Below are 17,069 nucleotides of genomic sequence, written 5' to 3' on the forward strand. Positions count from 1 at the left end.
CCAGAGGACTGGTTAGAAAGTAGGATGAATTTAATATATAAAGGCACAGGAGACAAAGCCAGTATTGATTCATACAGACCACTCACAGTAACGTCAGTGGTGTATAGATTCGTAATGCAGGCGATAAAATCAGAAATTCAAGCATGGATGGAAGAAAATGAAATACTTTGGGAACTGCAGAATGGATTTAGACAAGACAGGCGACTGGATGACAATCTGTTCGTGATAACGCAGTGCATTGAAATTGCGAAAGCACAGAATAGACCACTATGGATTACGTTCTTGGACATTAAAGGGGCATATGACAACGTAAACAGAGAACGGCTGTGGAGGATGCTGAAACTCCAGGGATTAGATGACGAGTTAGTACAGTTCCTTATAGCAATCTATAAAGACAATAGAGTGCACCTTACTTGGGAAGGACAGAAATGCGCCCAGCAGGTCAACATCCATCGGGGACTGAAACAGGGATGCCCTTTGAGCCCAATACTGTTCATGCTTTACATGGCAGGGTTAGAAAAGAAAATGGAAGAAAGTCAAGTAGGGTTTAGCCTAACCCATATGCTGCAAGGCGAAGTGGTACAACAGCATATTCCGGGAATGTTATACGCAGACGACATTGTTCTTTTAGCTGATAACCAAACCGATATGCAGCGGCTAATAAATATTTGCGGCCAGGAAGCCACTGACCTCGGATTAAATTTCAGTGCAGAAAAATCAGGAATAATGGTTTTCAATGACGCTACCACCGACGTAGTGTCTATCCAGCAAGGCGAATTACCTAGAGTGAAGGAATATAAATATTTGGGAGTGTGGATAAACGAAGGGGATAACTACTTAAGTACTCACGAGGACCAACTTAAGGTTAAGGGAAAGCGAAACGCAGCTATAATGAAGCATAGAGCTCTGTGGGGGTATAACAAATATGAAGTAGTAAGAGGAATGTGGAAAGGAGTAATGGTTCCGGGTCTCACGTTTGCGAATGCTGTACTCTGCTTAAAATCAGATGTTCTATCAGGCCTTGAAGTAAACCAGAGAACGGTAGGACGTTTGGCCTTAGGCGCGCATGGAAAAACAACTAACGAAGCAGTTCAGGGAGATATGGGCTGGGCGTCGTTTGAAGTTAGAGAAGCTCAGAGTAAAATATGCTTTGAGATGAGGTTGAGGGCAATGGATCAACGAAGGTGGGCAACTAAGGTTTTTAGGTACCTATACTTGAAAAGCGTGGACACGCAGTGGTTAAGAAAGACTAGAAGGCTAACGATGAAATACAGAAAGAACAGTGGGGAATCCAAAACAGCCAAGGTAACCAAAAAAAAGGCAAGGCAGATTGAAACGAATAAATGGAGGGAAAAAATGGAAGCTAAAACGTCGTTAGATATGTACAGGGCTGAGAAGATGAAGATCAGAAAGGAAAATTTCTACGATAATTCCCAGGGCAGTACTTTGCTTTTTGAGGCTAGAGCAGGTTGCCTGCGAACTAAGAGTTTTGTGGGGAAGTATTCACAAAATGATGGGGTATGCGTGGTCTGCGGAAAAGAAACAGAAACTATGCGGCACATCGTGTTAGAATGTGAGGGTATCCATCCAAATCTACATGAAGGGAATATTGGGCTTTCAGAAGCCCTAGGATTTAAGGTATCACAGAGGAAGTTACCTTCAAGGCTGTCGAGGGGACGAAAAGAAGATTAGAATGCTGGTGGACGAAAAGCCGAGAGGGGAATATTGCCTAGGACAGTTACCACCTGTAACAGGAAAAAAAAAAGTATTTTGTGCCTAATAAGCTTTTTGTGCCTGCCCTAAGCAGCGCTAGTATTAAACCAAAAGTGTAAAACATATGTATATTAGTCCTTTTTTTTTTGGTAAGATGACATGTCATCACCCCGATACAAAGGGGAAACCAATAGAAATCATCATCATCATCAGCCCTTAGTTTTCGATTCATCGAGCAGGTGCCGGAGCAGCCGCCATGTCCTGCCCTTGTAGAGTTGGCCATCGGCCTCGTTGCATACCTCGTGCCACTGTTGAGCGTGAAAAAACCAGCGAAATAGACGGAAGACGTAGAAGAGACGAGACAACACACACGCTGGACTAGCAACTGAAAATTTAATTGAAAAACAGAAACAACCAGAGAACGACCAAGCCTACGCATGCGCAACAAGTACGCACGTTCTGATAAAACGCTATCGAAATACACTTTTTTCCGCTCAGCTTTGTAGGAAAAATACACTTTTTTTCCGCTCAGCTTTGCTCAGCTTTGTTTCTTCCATCTCCCTCAGCGATAAAGAGATCGCGTTCCTACAAAGCTGAGCGGAAAAAAGTGTATTTCGATAGCGTTTTATCAGAACGTGCGTACTTGTTGCGCATGCGTAGGCTTGGTCGTTCTCTGGTTGTTTCTGTTTTTCAATTAAATTTTCAGTTGCTAGTCCAGCGTGTGTGTTGTCTCGTCTCTTCTACGTCTTCCGTCTATTTCGCTGGTTTTTTCACCTTCAAAATGTACCAACTGGCCCAGCAAGCTGCACTTCTTCAGTACACTGTTGAGCGCTGAGCGCTTTGCAGTGCTCTTGGATCTATTGGTTGAGGATGGCAACTGTCTTGCGGAGGCGCCTGTTAGTGCGTTGCTTCCTCCAGCGCGTTTGTATGGAGCGCTTGGCCTCGAGCAAGTAGGCGAGGCGGCTGTTCATTCGGCCAATGCTTTCGTCAGTCTCGACCTTTTGGGTCGCCTCGGCCGTGGCTTGCATGAGGGCTGCCGTCCACGCCTCGATGTCTTCGATTTCCGCACTTTCCTCAGGTAGACACCACCGGAACTTGTTCCAGTCCGTGAGCTTGTGTATGCGGGTGTTATGTGCACCCTTGGAATCCAGGAGTGGAACGCGCACTTCGAGAACATAGTGGTCGCTCCCGAGTTCCTCGCCCGTGTTCTGCCATCGCGCTCCCGGGGTGGGAGCTGCCGTCCCGATGAAGGTAAGATCCGTGCTGGTATCGCGGGTGACTGATGTACCAATACGCGTGGGGTACGCCGGGTCCGTGAGCAGCTGCAGCCCGGCTTCAGTTGCGTCTTCCAGCAGGTTGCGGCCCTTGACGGTCGTTTTCGGGTAACCCCAGTCTTGGTGCGATGCGTTGAAGTCGCCCCGGATCAGAAGTGTGCTGCCGGCGGCCAACTGGTTCGCTCGGTGCAGGAGTGCCCGAAAACGTTGTTTGCGATAGGTCGGATTGCTGTACACCGTGGCGAGGAAGATGCGTTCTTTGTGTTTCTTGACAACAATCCCCTCCAGCGCACTGTGCTCAATCGCACTGTTCTCGATGAGGCTATGTTCCACAAAAGTGAGGGCTCTGCGGACTAAGATGCACACTCCCCGGCCGGCCCCCGTGGATGTCGCACGCGCGCTGGGTGGGCATGCGTGCCCCCGATATCCAGAGAGCTGCGGCGGGGACTCACTGAGCGTTTCTTGTAGCATAATAACATCGGGCTTGCGATTGACATCCGCATGGATATCCACATGGATATCCACTTCATGAATATTCACATGGATATCCACATGGATATCCGCGATTGATATCCCCACATATCCACATGGAAAGTTGACTGACCAGATTCCTGTACGGACATCCGCGTTAGACGCATGCCCACATATGTGAATGTGACGCCCATCCCCCCCCCCCCCCCCCCTTCCCCACCTCGCAACTGCAAAGCACTTCATTAGCAACCGGTCGCACAACGGCTTCGCAATGCCGAACTCGGTGCAAGGAAATGTTCAAGTTGGTTCAAGAAACCGAGCTCCTCAGCTGGCAATTAAATCAGAGCCGCGTGTCGCTTACAGTAATATATATTATGCGAATGCCGACAATCACACTGCCCAAAATGTCCGTGCACCCGATTCATCGCAAAGCAACTGAATAATGACCAGCGTAAAGTAGGCCAATAGCAACAACCAACCCAAAGCAAATTATCCAAAGTTTAGCTGCTGAGGTGACTACATATACGTTCGAAGTCTTCCCTCAGAGTTGGTACCAGAGCTAATCATTAGTCGCTATAATAACGCAAAACTTGAAGCCGCCGCTTCCAATGCCGTTTCAGCAGCCGCACCAGGTTCGATTAAACCGCCAAAAAAAAAAGTAACAGCCTCATAGTTGTCTGCTGAAAGTTTGTCTGCTGAGATAAAACTGTGATCTTCAACCAATAACTCAGAAGTAAACTACTAGCAAAGTACAAACGATCCTTCTTTTCGCACTCATTTGGACAGCGCCAATACTAACCCTTTATTTAATAAAGCTTATCTCTCTCTCTCCGCTCATTAACCTCACAAAAAAACAGAACTGACATCATAGTCTTGCATTATAATCATATTGCAATTGTTGGGCTCTGAATCTTACATCTAAAAAAAAAGCTAGAAACCTCAGCTTCGCTGATCATTCATGTCACTCACAAGGGATGAGGGAACCCCAACTTTTTATTTATTGGAGGTCAACTCTATGAATGGTGTCTGATAGCGACGCGTAAAAGAAGGTTCTGCCAAAACAAGGTAAGGTCATCTCACCCTTGGGCTGTCCTGTCGAGCCGCTAGTGTACATAATGATCACGACGTCTTCAGGTTTCGGCCGAACCGGCTGCATATCTGCAAGAAAAAGTTCACTGTTCCTTATGTGTGCACCCCCGGAGAGATATATAAAGGTGAAAGACGATGTTCGATCTCAGCGCACGTTAAAGATTCCCAGGTGGTCAAAACTAATCCGGGGGACTCCATAAGGGAACGTTTCGTGGCCCAGGTGTACACTCTAATCCTGGTAACCCATAATATAACTTATAAACGGAAGTGACCTATAGCATAAAGGTTAGAATGGAGCTAATTTCATATTTTCTTTATCCCATGCAGTCCATTTCCAGGGTTACAGGCGTGAAGTTAAAAGCGGTGTAAGGGTTACGTCCCCGATTTATAGGTTACTTCAACAAAATCTGACATGTAACCTTTACGTTGTAACCTATAAAACGCCCAGTAACCTATAAGAGATGCTTGTCGCGCCATCTCGACAGGCAACCTGTGATTTGTCCGTTGCATGACGGGATATATAGAAATGGCGGCGCCCGCAGGCCCGGTGGCCGCGTTTTCGCGCCAGTCGAGCCTTTTTACCGCTGTGATACCCCTACGGTGAAGCGAGGATTGCTGTTATAGGACTTGTTTTTCGGCGTGAGTCGCGGAGGCTGCAGCGAGCCCGTTTGCGACTGGCAGTGCTACACGGCCCGTTTTTCTACGACCAGCATCAAGTTCGCATGTTGGACCAATGCCCCGGCGCCAGTGAAAGCGAACTCGGTGAGCATATTCCCGTAACGGCTTCCGCGTTTTAATTTGATGTATCTTTACGCAGGGGGCTTTTCAATTTAAAATTGCAGCATTCGAGGGGGATTTTCGTTAGCTGACTGGCTGCTTCGCTGGATGTTTTCTGTTGTCCGCGACGGCAATTGAATGAAATCACGGGCTTCGTTCGTTGCGTCAGATTAGAGCAATCGATCGGTTAAGCCCGCACATTGTAACAGATAACGGCTCTTATGACCTGCCTTCTGCGCTGTTTGCGCGCCTTCTTCATGTGTTGAGCGTTTTGTTTACGCTGGCTGCATCGGCCGCCCTTCACGAGTTCTTGGCCCAAGTAATTTTCAGGTTTTTTTTTCATTAAACACTTATATTATCGCGCTATTCTTTGGGTATTATCATTTTGTTTCAGCCGTCGGGGAAGTTCATTTTTCTAGCTGCATATCTTCGGAATGGTGTCTAGTTTATTGGTCTTGTAGGAATATTGTCCCGTGATGTCACGGGACAATATATCTGGTTAAACACAACGTGTGTTCTGCAGAAAAGTAGTCCACTAAATGCTGGCCGAAAGATCGAAACTCACTTTTGTGCACCACAAGCCTCTTTTTTTTTTTTTTTTTTAATGCAGAGCATTTCTTAGCCTCGCCTCTACCTGCGTCGGACGGCGTCCACAGCTCCGCGTCCGCAGCAGGTTCGCCTCTCCTCCTTCCCTCCTCTCTCTCAACAGCAGCTGGCGCGCGCATGCGTCGTAGTCAGCCCGTTCGCTCCGTCGCGGTGTTGGCGTAACAGGTGCGTGATAGCAGCGCGGTGGGGCGTGGAAGGGCGCGCGCTGCTTGCGCATGCGCGCTCTCCCCCCCGTACTGCTCTCCCTCTACTGCGCGCGCTGCAAATATAAAGCGGCTAGCGGTCGCTCGTGCTTCAGTCACTGCGTTGCTCCTTCCTTCCTTGGTTGACGCTCGCTCCACCCTAACGCGACTTTACTCTCCTCTATCTACCCCAAACCAACACCAACGCAACTACGACCCAACTACCCACCCTAACGCGACTTTACGCGGCGTTAACGACCCCCAATGCTCTGCATTTACTCGTGTTCCCCTCGCGGGAAGGCGCGGGATTTGTTTTTTTTTTTTTGCGAAATATTGCCCTATGGCATAATGAAAAGTTTTCATATGTACAACCCTCTTCATTTTTGTGATTTTTTATTTCCTTGATTGGGTGAATTTGGTGTTGGTCATTTTGAGACAGTGGGCCATTTTCACCATGTTCAGTGGGTTCATTATTCTAATTTGCACAAATCCCTCGTTTACTTATTCGCGTGGCAATGCAGGGCAAATTGTTGTTTCGCGTGATCCTATTGTAATGCAGTAAAGGGACTTTACAGAATGGTGGTATGTATGAGCCAGCATGCAGGCTGTTCGATTGTTGTTTTTTTGATGATACCGAAATTGTGACGAATTTGGTCACAGGATGGGCTGGCCAAGTTACACAGAGACAGGTGCAGGTGTAAAAATGGGTTCTGCACCCTTATCGGTTTCTGGCTGTTCGAAAAGTGTTTGCATCTGGCTACCTATGCTATGACTTATCAAGTTATCAGCACTACTGTTTTTCTTGCAGGCAGTGTTCCTTGAGCTGACAACCAGGACTCCCCTGCGTATGACACCAGTTGAAATGAAGTCTGATTTCAGTGGAAACAACGGCATGAAAATGCAATAACTAAAACACATTCATTCAAATATTCTTTGTAAAAATGACAACCAGGCCTGCACAGACAAAAGTGTGATTCACTTGTAAAAATGCGAGGACTTTCTTCAAGTGTTGTGGTGTTATATTTCGTATCTTATTTTGCCTCATGTTTAGTGACACTTTCTATCAGTTCGTTACTTCGTGTAGGTTATGAATTTACAAAACGATGTCCTCAGCATGGAGCTTTGTAGTTTTTGAGAAACTCTGGCTATTCTGTAAGATGGGTAGTTTTGCAGAGCCAACAAGAAAAAGAGCTCTTTTTCGAAAAGAGCTCTTATACCGAAAAAAGGCTCTTATAACGAAAAAGGGCTCTTTAATAAAGCTCCAGTTGTTAGTGAGTGCTTGTGTTGCGTTTTTTTTTTTTTTGTCTTGTCAAGTTTGCGGTGTTCTTTCATTATGAATGTATACCAACTGCCCAGCTGTCAAGCCTATTGCATTTTAACCCAAATAACCTTTTGGGTCATTACAGGTACACACCTCCTGGAAATTGCACTTGAAGATCGGGGCAAGTTCTAGATGGATCCACTCTTACAACACATCTGGACGAAGAAAAAATGTAAGTTGGTGGTTTCTTTTTACTAATAGCCGAGAAAGAAACCACCGATCAGAACACTTTACTGAAATGAAAAACTTTTCGGCTTCCACATGGGATCCTTGTTCAAAATGAAACTGCCATTACGATGGGGGGGGGGGGAGTAATATTTAGGTACAGCCAAAAATGTGACGCAGACGGCGTCAGCATCGTGAAAGCACGTTTCCTGGGTTTAGTGTGACGTTCGTTCTGTTGCGTGTACTAGTGATTCCACATGAAGGCGCGGAGATGTTTTTGTTTTCTCTTTTGCAAATGTATGTGCGGCACCCCAGTTTATCTCGTAGCCCAAAGTTTCTGCCTTTTCTGGGTGAGCATGCAGAAACATTGGGCGAGATAAACTGGAACACGGCACGATTAAAACGCTGGAGGGTTGGCTGGTATGACTTCTGTGGCTTCGCTTGTTCTGAACAATGCGGCCAAATTATTCTGTGCAACGATTACTGAAGTGATGTGAAATTATTTGAAAGGCCATAAATCACTCTATCTCTGGTGTAGCATTTCATCTCATTCTCTGGTCTGCGTCTTCATTTCTGTGCAATATATTTTTTGTACTTCACATACGTGTGGTTTGGTGTGAGGGGCTTATGGTTGCCCTGGATTTTGTTCTTTTTCTGAAATTTTCTGTAGATGGCTTTTGAAGGTGGGGAAATCCAAGTGATGGCCCCTCACATATACACCTCCATCTACGGCAGCAGGGAAGAAGTTATTCAGATGACCTCGGGAAATCTTCAGCGTGCCCGGATTTTGTGCCTGCTTGTGTACTACGTAAATTGCGAAGCTTATCTCTTTGAATTTTTCCAAGTACCTTTTTTCATGCAGGAAATTTTAGATCCTATTGAAAATTTGTCCAAAAGACAGCTTGCAATCGGCCTGAAAGCTTGTTAGCGATGCATAAAAAGAAGATAACTTGGTGTGGGAATCACAACTCAGGTGGAATTGCAAAGAGGAACCTAACGGGGGAAATGTAAAGATGGATTCGTAAAGACGAATGAATTCCGAGTGTAGTATTACAGACTCTGAGTGAAACGGAGAATGTAGCGAATATAGCCATAAACACCGCTTTGTATGAAACAGTGATTTTGTAATAAATGTTATTTCTACTTTCGCACATTCTGCGTTTTTTTTCTGTGCGAAACCATGACAATAACGCTGTACTGAGAAAGTGCACATCTGAGAACCATGTCCTAAATTTAGCTCAGATTAGAATTCGCCTAAAATTGTTCAATGGCAGTATCCAAAGAATTCGAAATTAATTGCATACATCCGCGCAATATTGAGGTAAAGAATCTGTATATTTGGCCATGCTTTTGAAGCTGTTCACGGAACATTTATTAAATAGGTTTAACTAGGATATATGAATAAACCGAATTTTACCTGTGAATCTAAAGCAATAGAGGAAAAGTCTAATACTCATTAAGGGACGATAATACCAGTGGGGTGGTTCGCAGCTTTGCTTTTTAATAAATAACTCACAGGTGTTTCATAATAATAAATGTGAATGTTCAAAACTACTGATGCCAAACTTCTGGAAATGTGCTCCTGTTTAATGTGCGAACATGTGTGCATGAACTGCAGTTCTTTTTTGGTAATCATGACCTGCGTTGTCACACAAGAATTTCTGGCTTAAGGCTATGTTATCACAACTTTGTGGGCCTTTTGAAGTATGCTATCAAGTGCATGTTTCCACTAAGGATTGGTTTCACTAAAGCTTAATATTGTTTAACTAAAGCTCAAATTCATGCCCACAATTTACTAAAAGAACTATCATGCATGTTTGATGCTCGTTTCTTCAACAGCACAAAGCTGATGCAAGCATCAAATTTAGTTACGCCTGTTCAAAAGAATTAAGCGTTGCCAATACTCGCGAAGATTTTTGAGTGACAACCTGGGTAACGATTACCCAACAGGTAATGCAATGCATGTATTTAAGAGAACATTTTCAAGCTTTCTGGCGCCGCAATTTTAAGAATAATAAAAGTAACTTCTTTTAGTCACAGCCGTGTGGCCGGCAGTTTATTCAAGGGACGAACAAAAGACAGCCGAGACTTTACCAGTTTAGACAGCGCAATGGACAGCATGGTCGCACATATCGTCTTCCACTAACGCAACGTTTGTTTACCACGCGGGAAAGGCGCCTTCGGCGTCTCCCCACAGCGGCGCCGGCGAAAGCGCGTGCGGCACGCAACAGGACCGGTTCCGGTATGTGGCCTTGGACGGCGGTATAGATGTCACCTATATAAAGGCATACATGCTGAAAGCTGCAAAGTAACCTATAACTAAGTAACCCTTACGCGTATACGTATATAAAAGTTACTAAAATGTAGGTTACTTTTGTAGCTTATAAATTAGAGGTTACAAAAATTCGAAAATGTGCACCTCTACTAAGGGTTACCCAGCTTAGAGTGTAGCTTCGGCACAGGAAACTCCTAGAATTTGAATTTGCGAAAGACGAACTCTCTGCGGAGTGGTGTCATGTTGAACGAATCCCTGAAGAGTTCGTGTTGGCGTTACAGAGAGCTTCACCGTCTTCGTCTGCTTTTTCGCAAACGTTCTCTCACAAATGATGACGTTTCGCTACGCGAGCACTCTCCAAGCGAGATGCGCGTTGAGCGGTTGTTCGAATATTAGGACGCCTCCGTTCTGCTCCTGCCGGGCGATACGTGTCGTGGCTGACATTTTAGAGTATGCCAACCGAGCGAGCACCGCATTGAACGGATGTTTTTGAGGGGCCGGGAGACCGTCCCCACGACCTTCGGATTGAGCGCCCGATGTCTCAGCAACTCGGCTACCTGGGCGACTGTATTCTGTAGATGGTGAAGGGGACCTATTTTTTATATCGCCGTGACTCGAGTGTCTACAGCCTGTCAAGGGCGCTTTTTGGCGGCCTAGTTTGTTGGCTTTCCTTCCGTTCTCTCTTCCTCTATACACACATACATACATACACCCCCCATATATATATATAAATATATAAAAACTTTCCAGACTTGCTTTCGTCTTTGCCCTAACGAAAGCAAGTCTCTTTACTGAAACGTTGGCAACAATCGTGGTTTCTACCTTGTTCGAAGTTTTCTTCTCTTGTGTTCTCTACCATCTTCAAAGTTTTATTGCTCCCTATATATATATGGGCGGTGTGGTCGAACCGAAAAAATACCGGTTCGGTTACGGTTCGGGTTCGGGTGAAATAATTTCGTTCCGGTTCAGTTCCGGTTCGACTAAGTTACCAAGCCTGAATTGGTTCGCGAACCGGTTCTGAAAGAATAATTTTAACTAAGTACGAAAAAGAATTAAGTTTGTAGTTCAAAGGGACCGTGCCCAAAAAATAAAAGTTTCGTTCATTCAAAAGATGGCTTTCTCTATGTTGATCTTAACGGCAACTTTAAAAATTGGGCTAGATAATCGGTAAAATAAGTTGTTGCCGTTCACCGGGCACTTTCACGCTCAGTCTTTGACTTCACAGCGACAAATTTTTGCGATTGCCAGCCACCGACCAACGCCACAACTAAGAATCATGGTGCCTCCAGTCTTGTTTTGCTGTACTACTTAATTGCTAACATGAAGTTAAATGCCTGGTAAATCTGTTTCTACACGTAGAAGTAATGGAAGTCAACTATATTTAAATGAAACACGAGAGTAAAACTGACTAATTATTTTACGTATTAGTGGAACATAATAATAAATTGACAATATATGCGTTTCAAATCATTCAAAGTGACAAGATTGTGACATAAATTACACTGGTCATATCGAACAAACCGAAGGCAGGTACCATAAGGCGACCAAAAAAAATCGGGGTAGCATTGTGGAAATATACACAGTGACACGCCATCTACCAAACTTACCGAAGTCATTAATAAAGCTACGTGACATGAAAAAGCTGTTTAAATTTTACGCTTTTTGTTCTCCCTTTCGCCACTGGTGATAAAGCCCCGGCACACCTTCCTGTCGATGCTATACACAAATTGGCAAGCTGACCGCCCATACCTCGAGTATACGGCATTTCCGTTTTTCGCCATTGTAAATAGTCTCCGCGAGGACGACCGAGTCAACTACATAACAGTTTTCGCTTTCGTACAAAGTTTAGCCAGCTGCAGGTGCTCCGCTTCAGAGCGCGCCTCGCGCCATGAGTGCGAGCGTAAAGGTAACAAACAAAAAACCGAAAGTGTTCTTATTGCCCTATACCTTCCAATTCAAATTTTTTCCGCAGTTTGCACTCTCACCAGATCATTATTCATAGGGCTACGGCGAAGCTCTATCACAGCCTGAACAGTGGTAGTTTAAACTGTACGACTTACCTGTAGCAGCAGTGGATGAGAGCCGCAGCAAGGTGCTTGCACTTCTCTGAGAGCACTGCTACGAACGAGCACTGCCCTTCCACGATTTTTGGCTCGCTAGCGAGGCAGATGAACTTGAGCGAAATGCGATGCGCGGTTCCTCGGTCACCCCCGACGTTTGCACGCACAGAGCGACGACCTCGGCGTTTCACCGCTCCGACCTTTGACCCCATCAAGGCAAGGTTGTCGGCTGAAATCGTGCGCTTTTCCTCGCCAAAACAATGCGAATCAACTCCGCAGTCTAAGAATCTTAGTACGGCAGCAAGCAAAACTGCGACGGAAGACCTGTTTTGCAGCGCCATTTTGGTTGTTTTGACTAGTTTAAAATAAGAGGAGAAACCAAAGGCCGCGACGTCCGGCTGATACGATGGTGTTTCTCTTTTACAAGATGGCGAATTAGATTAATACGAAGCAGCTCGAGCGTGAGCTGCTCCCGCGAGATGACAGGCAGCACCGATGATGATGATCTAATCGGTGCAGCGATGATGACGATCTATAAAGTTTTAACATCTTCCCCGGCCACAAAGAACCCGGGGTTGGTCCGCGTCCATTAACTACGATAAGTTCGGTGCGGTCCGATCCGATAGGGCAGTCAGAAGGTGAAACTGCCACAGGGGACGTCTTTTGAAGACACGTTCAGAATGCCGGCGCAGACGACGCAGCCAGGCTGAAATACGAAGCCCGTCTTGGACGTTCTTGTACTCTGACGCAAGTTCCTCAGCTTTCATCACTGCGATCTCCGAATAGTGTCTTGGAGGCTTCCGCTTCTTTCTGAAGCTCTGGACTCTCGTAATCAGATTGTCGCTGTTAGGTGCCTTGTTCTTCAGAGGTTTCTGCAGGCTGAAGCCCTGGACTCTCGAAATCAGATTGTCGCTGTTAGGTGCCTTGTTCTTCGGAAGGCTTCTGCAGTATATTGTTTTCTTTAACATGCATTTTCGACTACGTGCTGCGGCCATCTTCCTTGCGTGTCTTATAAAAACGTGATCCTGCTCTTCAGTTTTGTGCATCGCTTGTATGTAGGTCGATGTGCGTCTCATCTTTCTCTTTGAACATTGGCACTAGTGGTCTCATGCTCGAGACGTTCGGCATACGCAGCTTCTGTCAACGCAATGGGAGTCGATGAGCCCTTCGTTTTGCTCGCGGTCCTGTCGGCGCACTCTTCAAATTCACGCGAATGTAAGGCACTTTCCGCTTGAACTTCACAGGCAGCCAACAAAGGGGACACATTCTCTCGTTCTCTGTGAGGGAAGAAATCTGACAGAGGCGACTTTTCTGGCAACACGGCAGGTTCACCAATGGTTTCAAAATCAGGTGTGCCGTGGCATAGTTCCGTAAGTGGAAGAAACTCTTTGAAGTTTCTCGAAGAATACAATTTCTCAATGATCTCGCACTGTTCGATGGTTTCAGGTTTCTTGTCTGTCATTTGGTAATATAAACGGATCATAATATGCGTGATTTCGTCTTCATAGTCAACGTTTGTAGTAAATTCCTGGTCTAAGTCTTCGATGTCAATAAATGATTCGATCTCCTCGTTCAACAATCTCAATTCAACTTCATTTTTCCGTAGCTGGCGAAGAAAGCTCGTTAACACACCGCCAACATCAGGGATCGTTATGGACGAGTCTAATATCGTTTTCGCGTCTCAGAACAGTTCTTGAGCGATTAACGGCCTTTTTTTTCTCTTTGCATATTCAGTTCGTCAAGGCGGATCGTAGGCACAGGAATGCTTTGTTCGGGTTGTGCATCTTGCATTGATCGATGAGCTATAGAATGCCGCTCACCGTTCATAAAATTGGGACCTGGATTTATCGGGCAATAGTCGGAGGTGAGGGCACATCGTCGTCTGTCGTTCCATCGCGTCGTTCGGCTTTCGGTAGCACCACCGTCGTTCTGTGAATCAGAACAGTTCGTCGTCGGCATCGAGGGGTCCTCCTTCTAATAGGCCAAATTTCGGACGACTCCGAATCGCATAGGGCCTTTTTCCCGGGTTTATCGGCACCATATAAAAAAGAGGAGAAACCAAAGGCCGAGACGTCCGGGTGATGCGATGGTGTTTCTCTTTTACAAGATGGCGAATTAGATGAAGACGAAGCAGCTCGAGCGTGAGCTGCTCCCGCGATATGACAGGCAGCACCAATGATGATGATCTCATCGGTGCAGTGATGATGATGATCTATAAAGTTTTAACACTAGTATTGCCAATCTGCGTTGCGGAACTTGGAGTTGCGAATACGAAGTAGTCCGATATAACCGAACCCGCTTATAACAAACTTCAGTATCAGATTGGTTGTAAACAATGTGAACAGTTGATTGAAAACGTAATAACAAAAGAAAGACCATGCCGCTCACCATGAATAGTAATCTACTCCAAAAGAAATTTATTGCAAATAAATGCACATCTATTTACAGTGGCAGTGATTTTCGCCTATACATTGCATTTAGGACCATCAATGAGAATCGCATTCTCGACACGTGGCATCATTTCGACGAACTCCAGTCCACTTCCCTGTATTTTGGCGCAGTATCGTCGCAGCCCATCGGTAGCAGAAAGGGCTTCTTGCCCCATCGGGCGAGGGAGATCGTGTTCCGGCGGCTGCTCTTATGTGGCACCGGCACCAGACGCCATCGCATCAGCCACAATTTCAGAATCCAGCGGCGTCGCTGTCACAGCAACGTCGTCGTCGACCATCAAAAAGTCCTTGAAGGCAACGTTTTCTGGCAGAGCGTCTGGAGTATTGGCGAGTTCTTCCCAAAAGCATGACAATATCGCCGCCGCCTTGCACTGCACCCGCAACTTCCGCGCCCGCTTGACCGTCCAGCATGGTGAAAGTAGCTGCGAATTATGGCTCGAGTCACGCCTTGTCAGACACGACTGATCATTTCGATTGCAGGAAGGAAATTAACCTTTAATTCATCATTTACCCGTGCATTGCTCCCGCTGGTGCGTTTCACGGAAGCGGGCGCGTACAGCGCAACGGCCCGGAGGCTAGGCGCAGCCGGCGCACGAGCACGTTGGCAGGCGCTTGGTGACCGATCGCGCGCGCTCATAGTTCGATATATCTAATGTTTATTTCGTTATAAAAAAATACATTTTACAAGCATAATGCCAGAAGAACTTCGAGTGCTCGCTATAAAGCATAATTCGCTATATCCAAGTTCATTATATTCGGGTTTCACTGTACACGAGTGGCCTGTCAAACGAAAAGTTGCCTAAGAGTAGATGGGTGCACTCACTGGAAATGCTTTAAGCTGGACAGTAATAGTTACGTTTAGCGCATGCAAAGTCGCAAGTAAAGAAATGGCCCATAGAATGATATAAAATGGTTATATAAGAGTTACGACTGGTTAGAGCAAAAATTTAAAACATAAGTGGAGACCCTTCCTGCATCCTAATAGCCGCGTTAACCAACAAATTCTAGTAATTTAGAACGCTTGTCCACAGCAAATTCACGCCATTTTTTTCGAAGAGAGGGGGGGGGCACATTTAGCACCTGAAGGATGGAATTGATAAGATGTATTACGCATGCTTCAACACTTTTTTTTCACCTCTAGCTTGCAAAGTGTCCGCTGCGTACAACACAATTTGGGAAGACGCTACCATGGGTCTGTTTCGTCACCGTGGACATAGACGACTAATTACTGCGGCCGTGGCAGAGAATTTGACCCAGAAGCGACGTCCAGTATGACACTGTGGTCTGTCCTGTGTCACTGCGCAACGCAAAAAAATTCCCCCGCATTTCCCCGAGGGGGAGAATGTGAAAGTGCGAATGCACGGTTGTCGGCCCGCTTGCGGCGCTTGCGCTCGGCCCCCGCAGCCCACCCCCTCGCCGCCTTCTCTTCCATCTCTTCCATCGGGTTTGTAGTATCACGTGTACACCACGCAGTTATCAAGCCGCTATAACGCCGCTGAGTCGCCAACGCACGCCGCTGACGACGTAGTTTGAATGCGTTAAAGATATAAGGCGCGTCTAACACTGATATCACCGTCGCGTCTGTGGCTTGGTCGGTAGCGCGTCGCGCTGCGGCCCGCAAAGTCCTCGGATCGAAACCTGGCGCCGGATGCTGTTTCTTTTTTAAATGTAGAGGAGCACTGCGGACGCCAACGCCGCCGACGCCGCCGCCGCCGGCGGTGGATGGTTTGGGGTCGCTTATAAAGAGCATTCGCTCTTAAAAAAAAAAAAAAACACTTTGCTAGCATTGCGTAACGGCATTGCGAAGACCCCATTCCTGAGTCCTGTGCTGGGCCTCATCATTCGCGGGCTCTCCTTCCGCCGTGATTATTCCCTTGGGTGCGTTGTGCAGACGAAGACATGATGACAGGTCTTAAATGCTACCGTGGATCGCCTAAATCCACCTAATTGACTCATTTTTGCTGTGCCACCAGCGTAACCAATTCGGGAAATGACGGAGTCGGCGTTCAATTTGTACCAAAAATCTTATCCAACCTAGAAGCTAAGCGCAAGACGCCGCACTAGCGTCGCGTAATGTCAAAGCGCAGAAATTTTTAAAGCGAGAAATTGTAGGCCGCAACTCGCTATTCCTTAAATCTTACTGATTCATTTCAGTGATTGGTCTTTTGTCCTTTGTTTGTGTTGCGGTGAAACACGCCCCCAGGAGTGTTTGTAACCGATAACAGGTCCCATCTTGCATTTCATTTAGCATAATATTTTCATCAAAATATAGTGACCCGTAGAAAGCGTAAATATGATTGGCAGCGTACGGTAATTCACTGTATCACTGATATCGCGAGCATGCTGTAATTTAAGACAAACCGCAACAGTTTTTAATGCGCATTTACACAAATCATACGGCCTTTTTTTTGGCAAAATTACGCTGGAGACTAGAAAAAGGAGCGCTCCGACTACCCTTTAAAGTCAAAAACACATTTGTTTACTCTTCTTTGAAACAGCCCTTTTATTCATGTGTAGGGAATTTTAAAAAGTGATATTTACGAACAGCACAATTTCGGAGCGATCCAACCTCACACGGTATTCTTGTTTCGAAACACATTACTTACGCAGTGGATGACGCGTTCGAAATCAAACTATAAAGAGCCTTCACACGACGCGAAATTCTCATGCTTACTGGAATGTTATC

The 17,069-nt window shown here is 46.0% G+C and overlaps 1 protein-coding gene across 1 annotated transcript in view; it reads right to left on the reverse strand.

The window, feature by feature from the left end:
• Positions 1-17,069, reverse strand: part of LOC144151073 (long-chain-fatty-acid--CoA ligase 4-like) — a 110,545-nt gene that overhangs the window by 75,176 nt on the left and 18,300 nt on the right. The window contains exon 6 of the mRNA XM_077682294.1: positions 4,539-4,616. Coding sequence (XP_077538420.1) covers positions 4,539-4,616 — 78 coding nt within the window. The remainder of the gene's footprint in view (positions 1-4,538; positions 4,617-17,069) is intronic.

The sequence above is a fragment of the Haemaphysalis longicornis genome, unplaced genomic scaffold, assembly GCF_048455015.1.
Source record: "Haemaphysalis longicornis isolate Haplotype H1 unplaced genomic scaffold, Haemaphysalis longicornis Haplotype H1 scaffold_1, whole genome shotgun sequence".
Classification (NCBI taxonomy): domain Eukaryota; kingdom Metazoa; phylum Arthropoda; class Arachnida; order Ixodida; family Ixodidae; genus Haemaphysalis; species Haemaphysalis longicornis.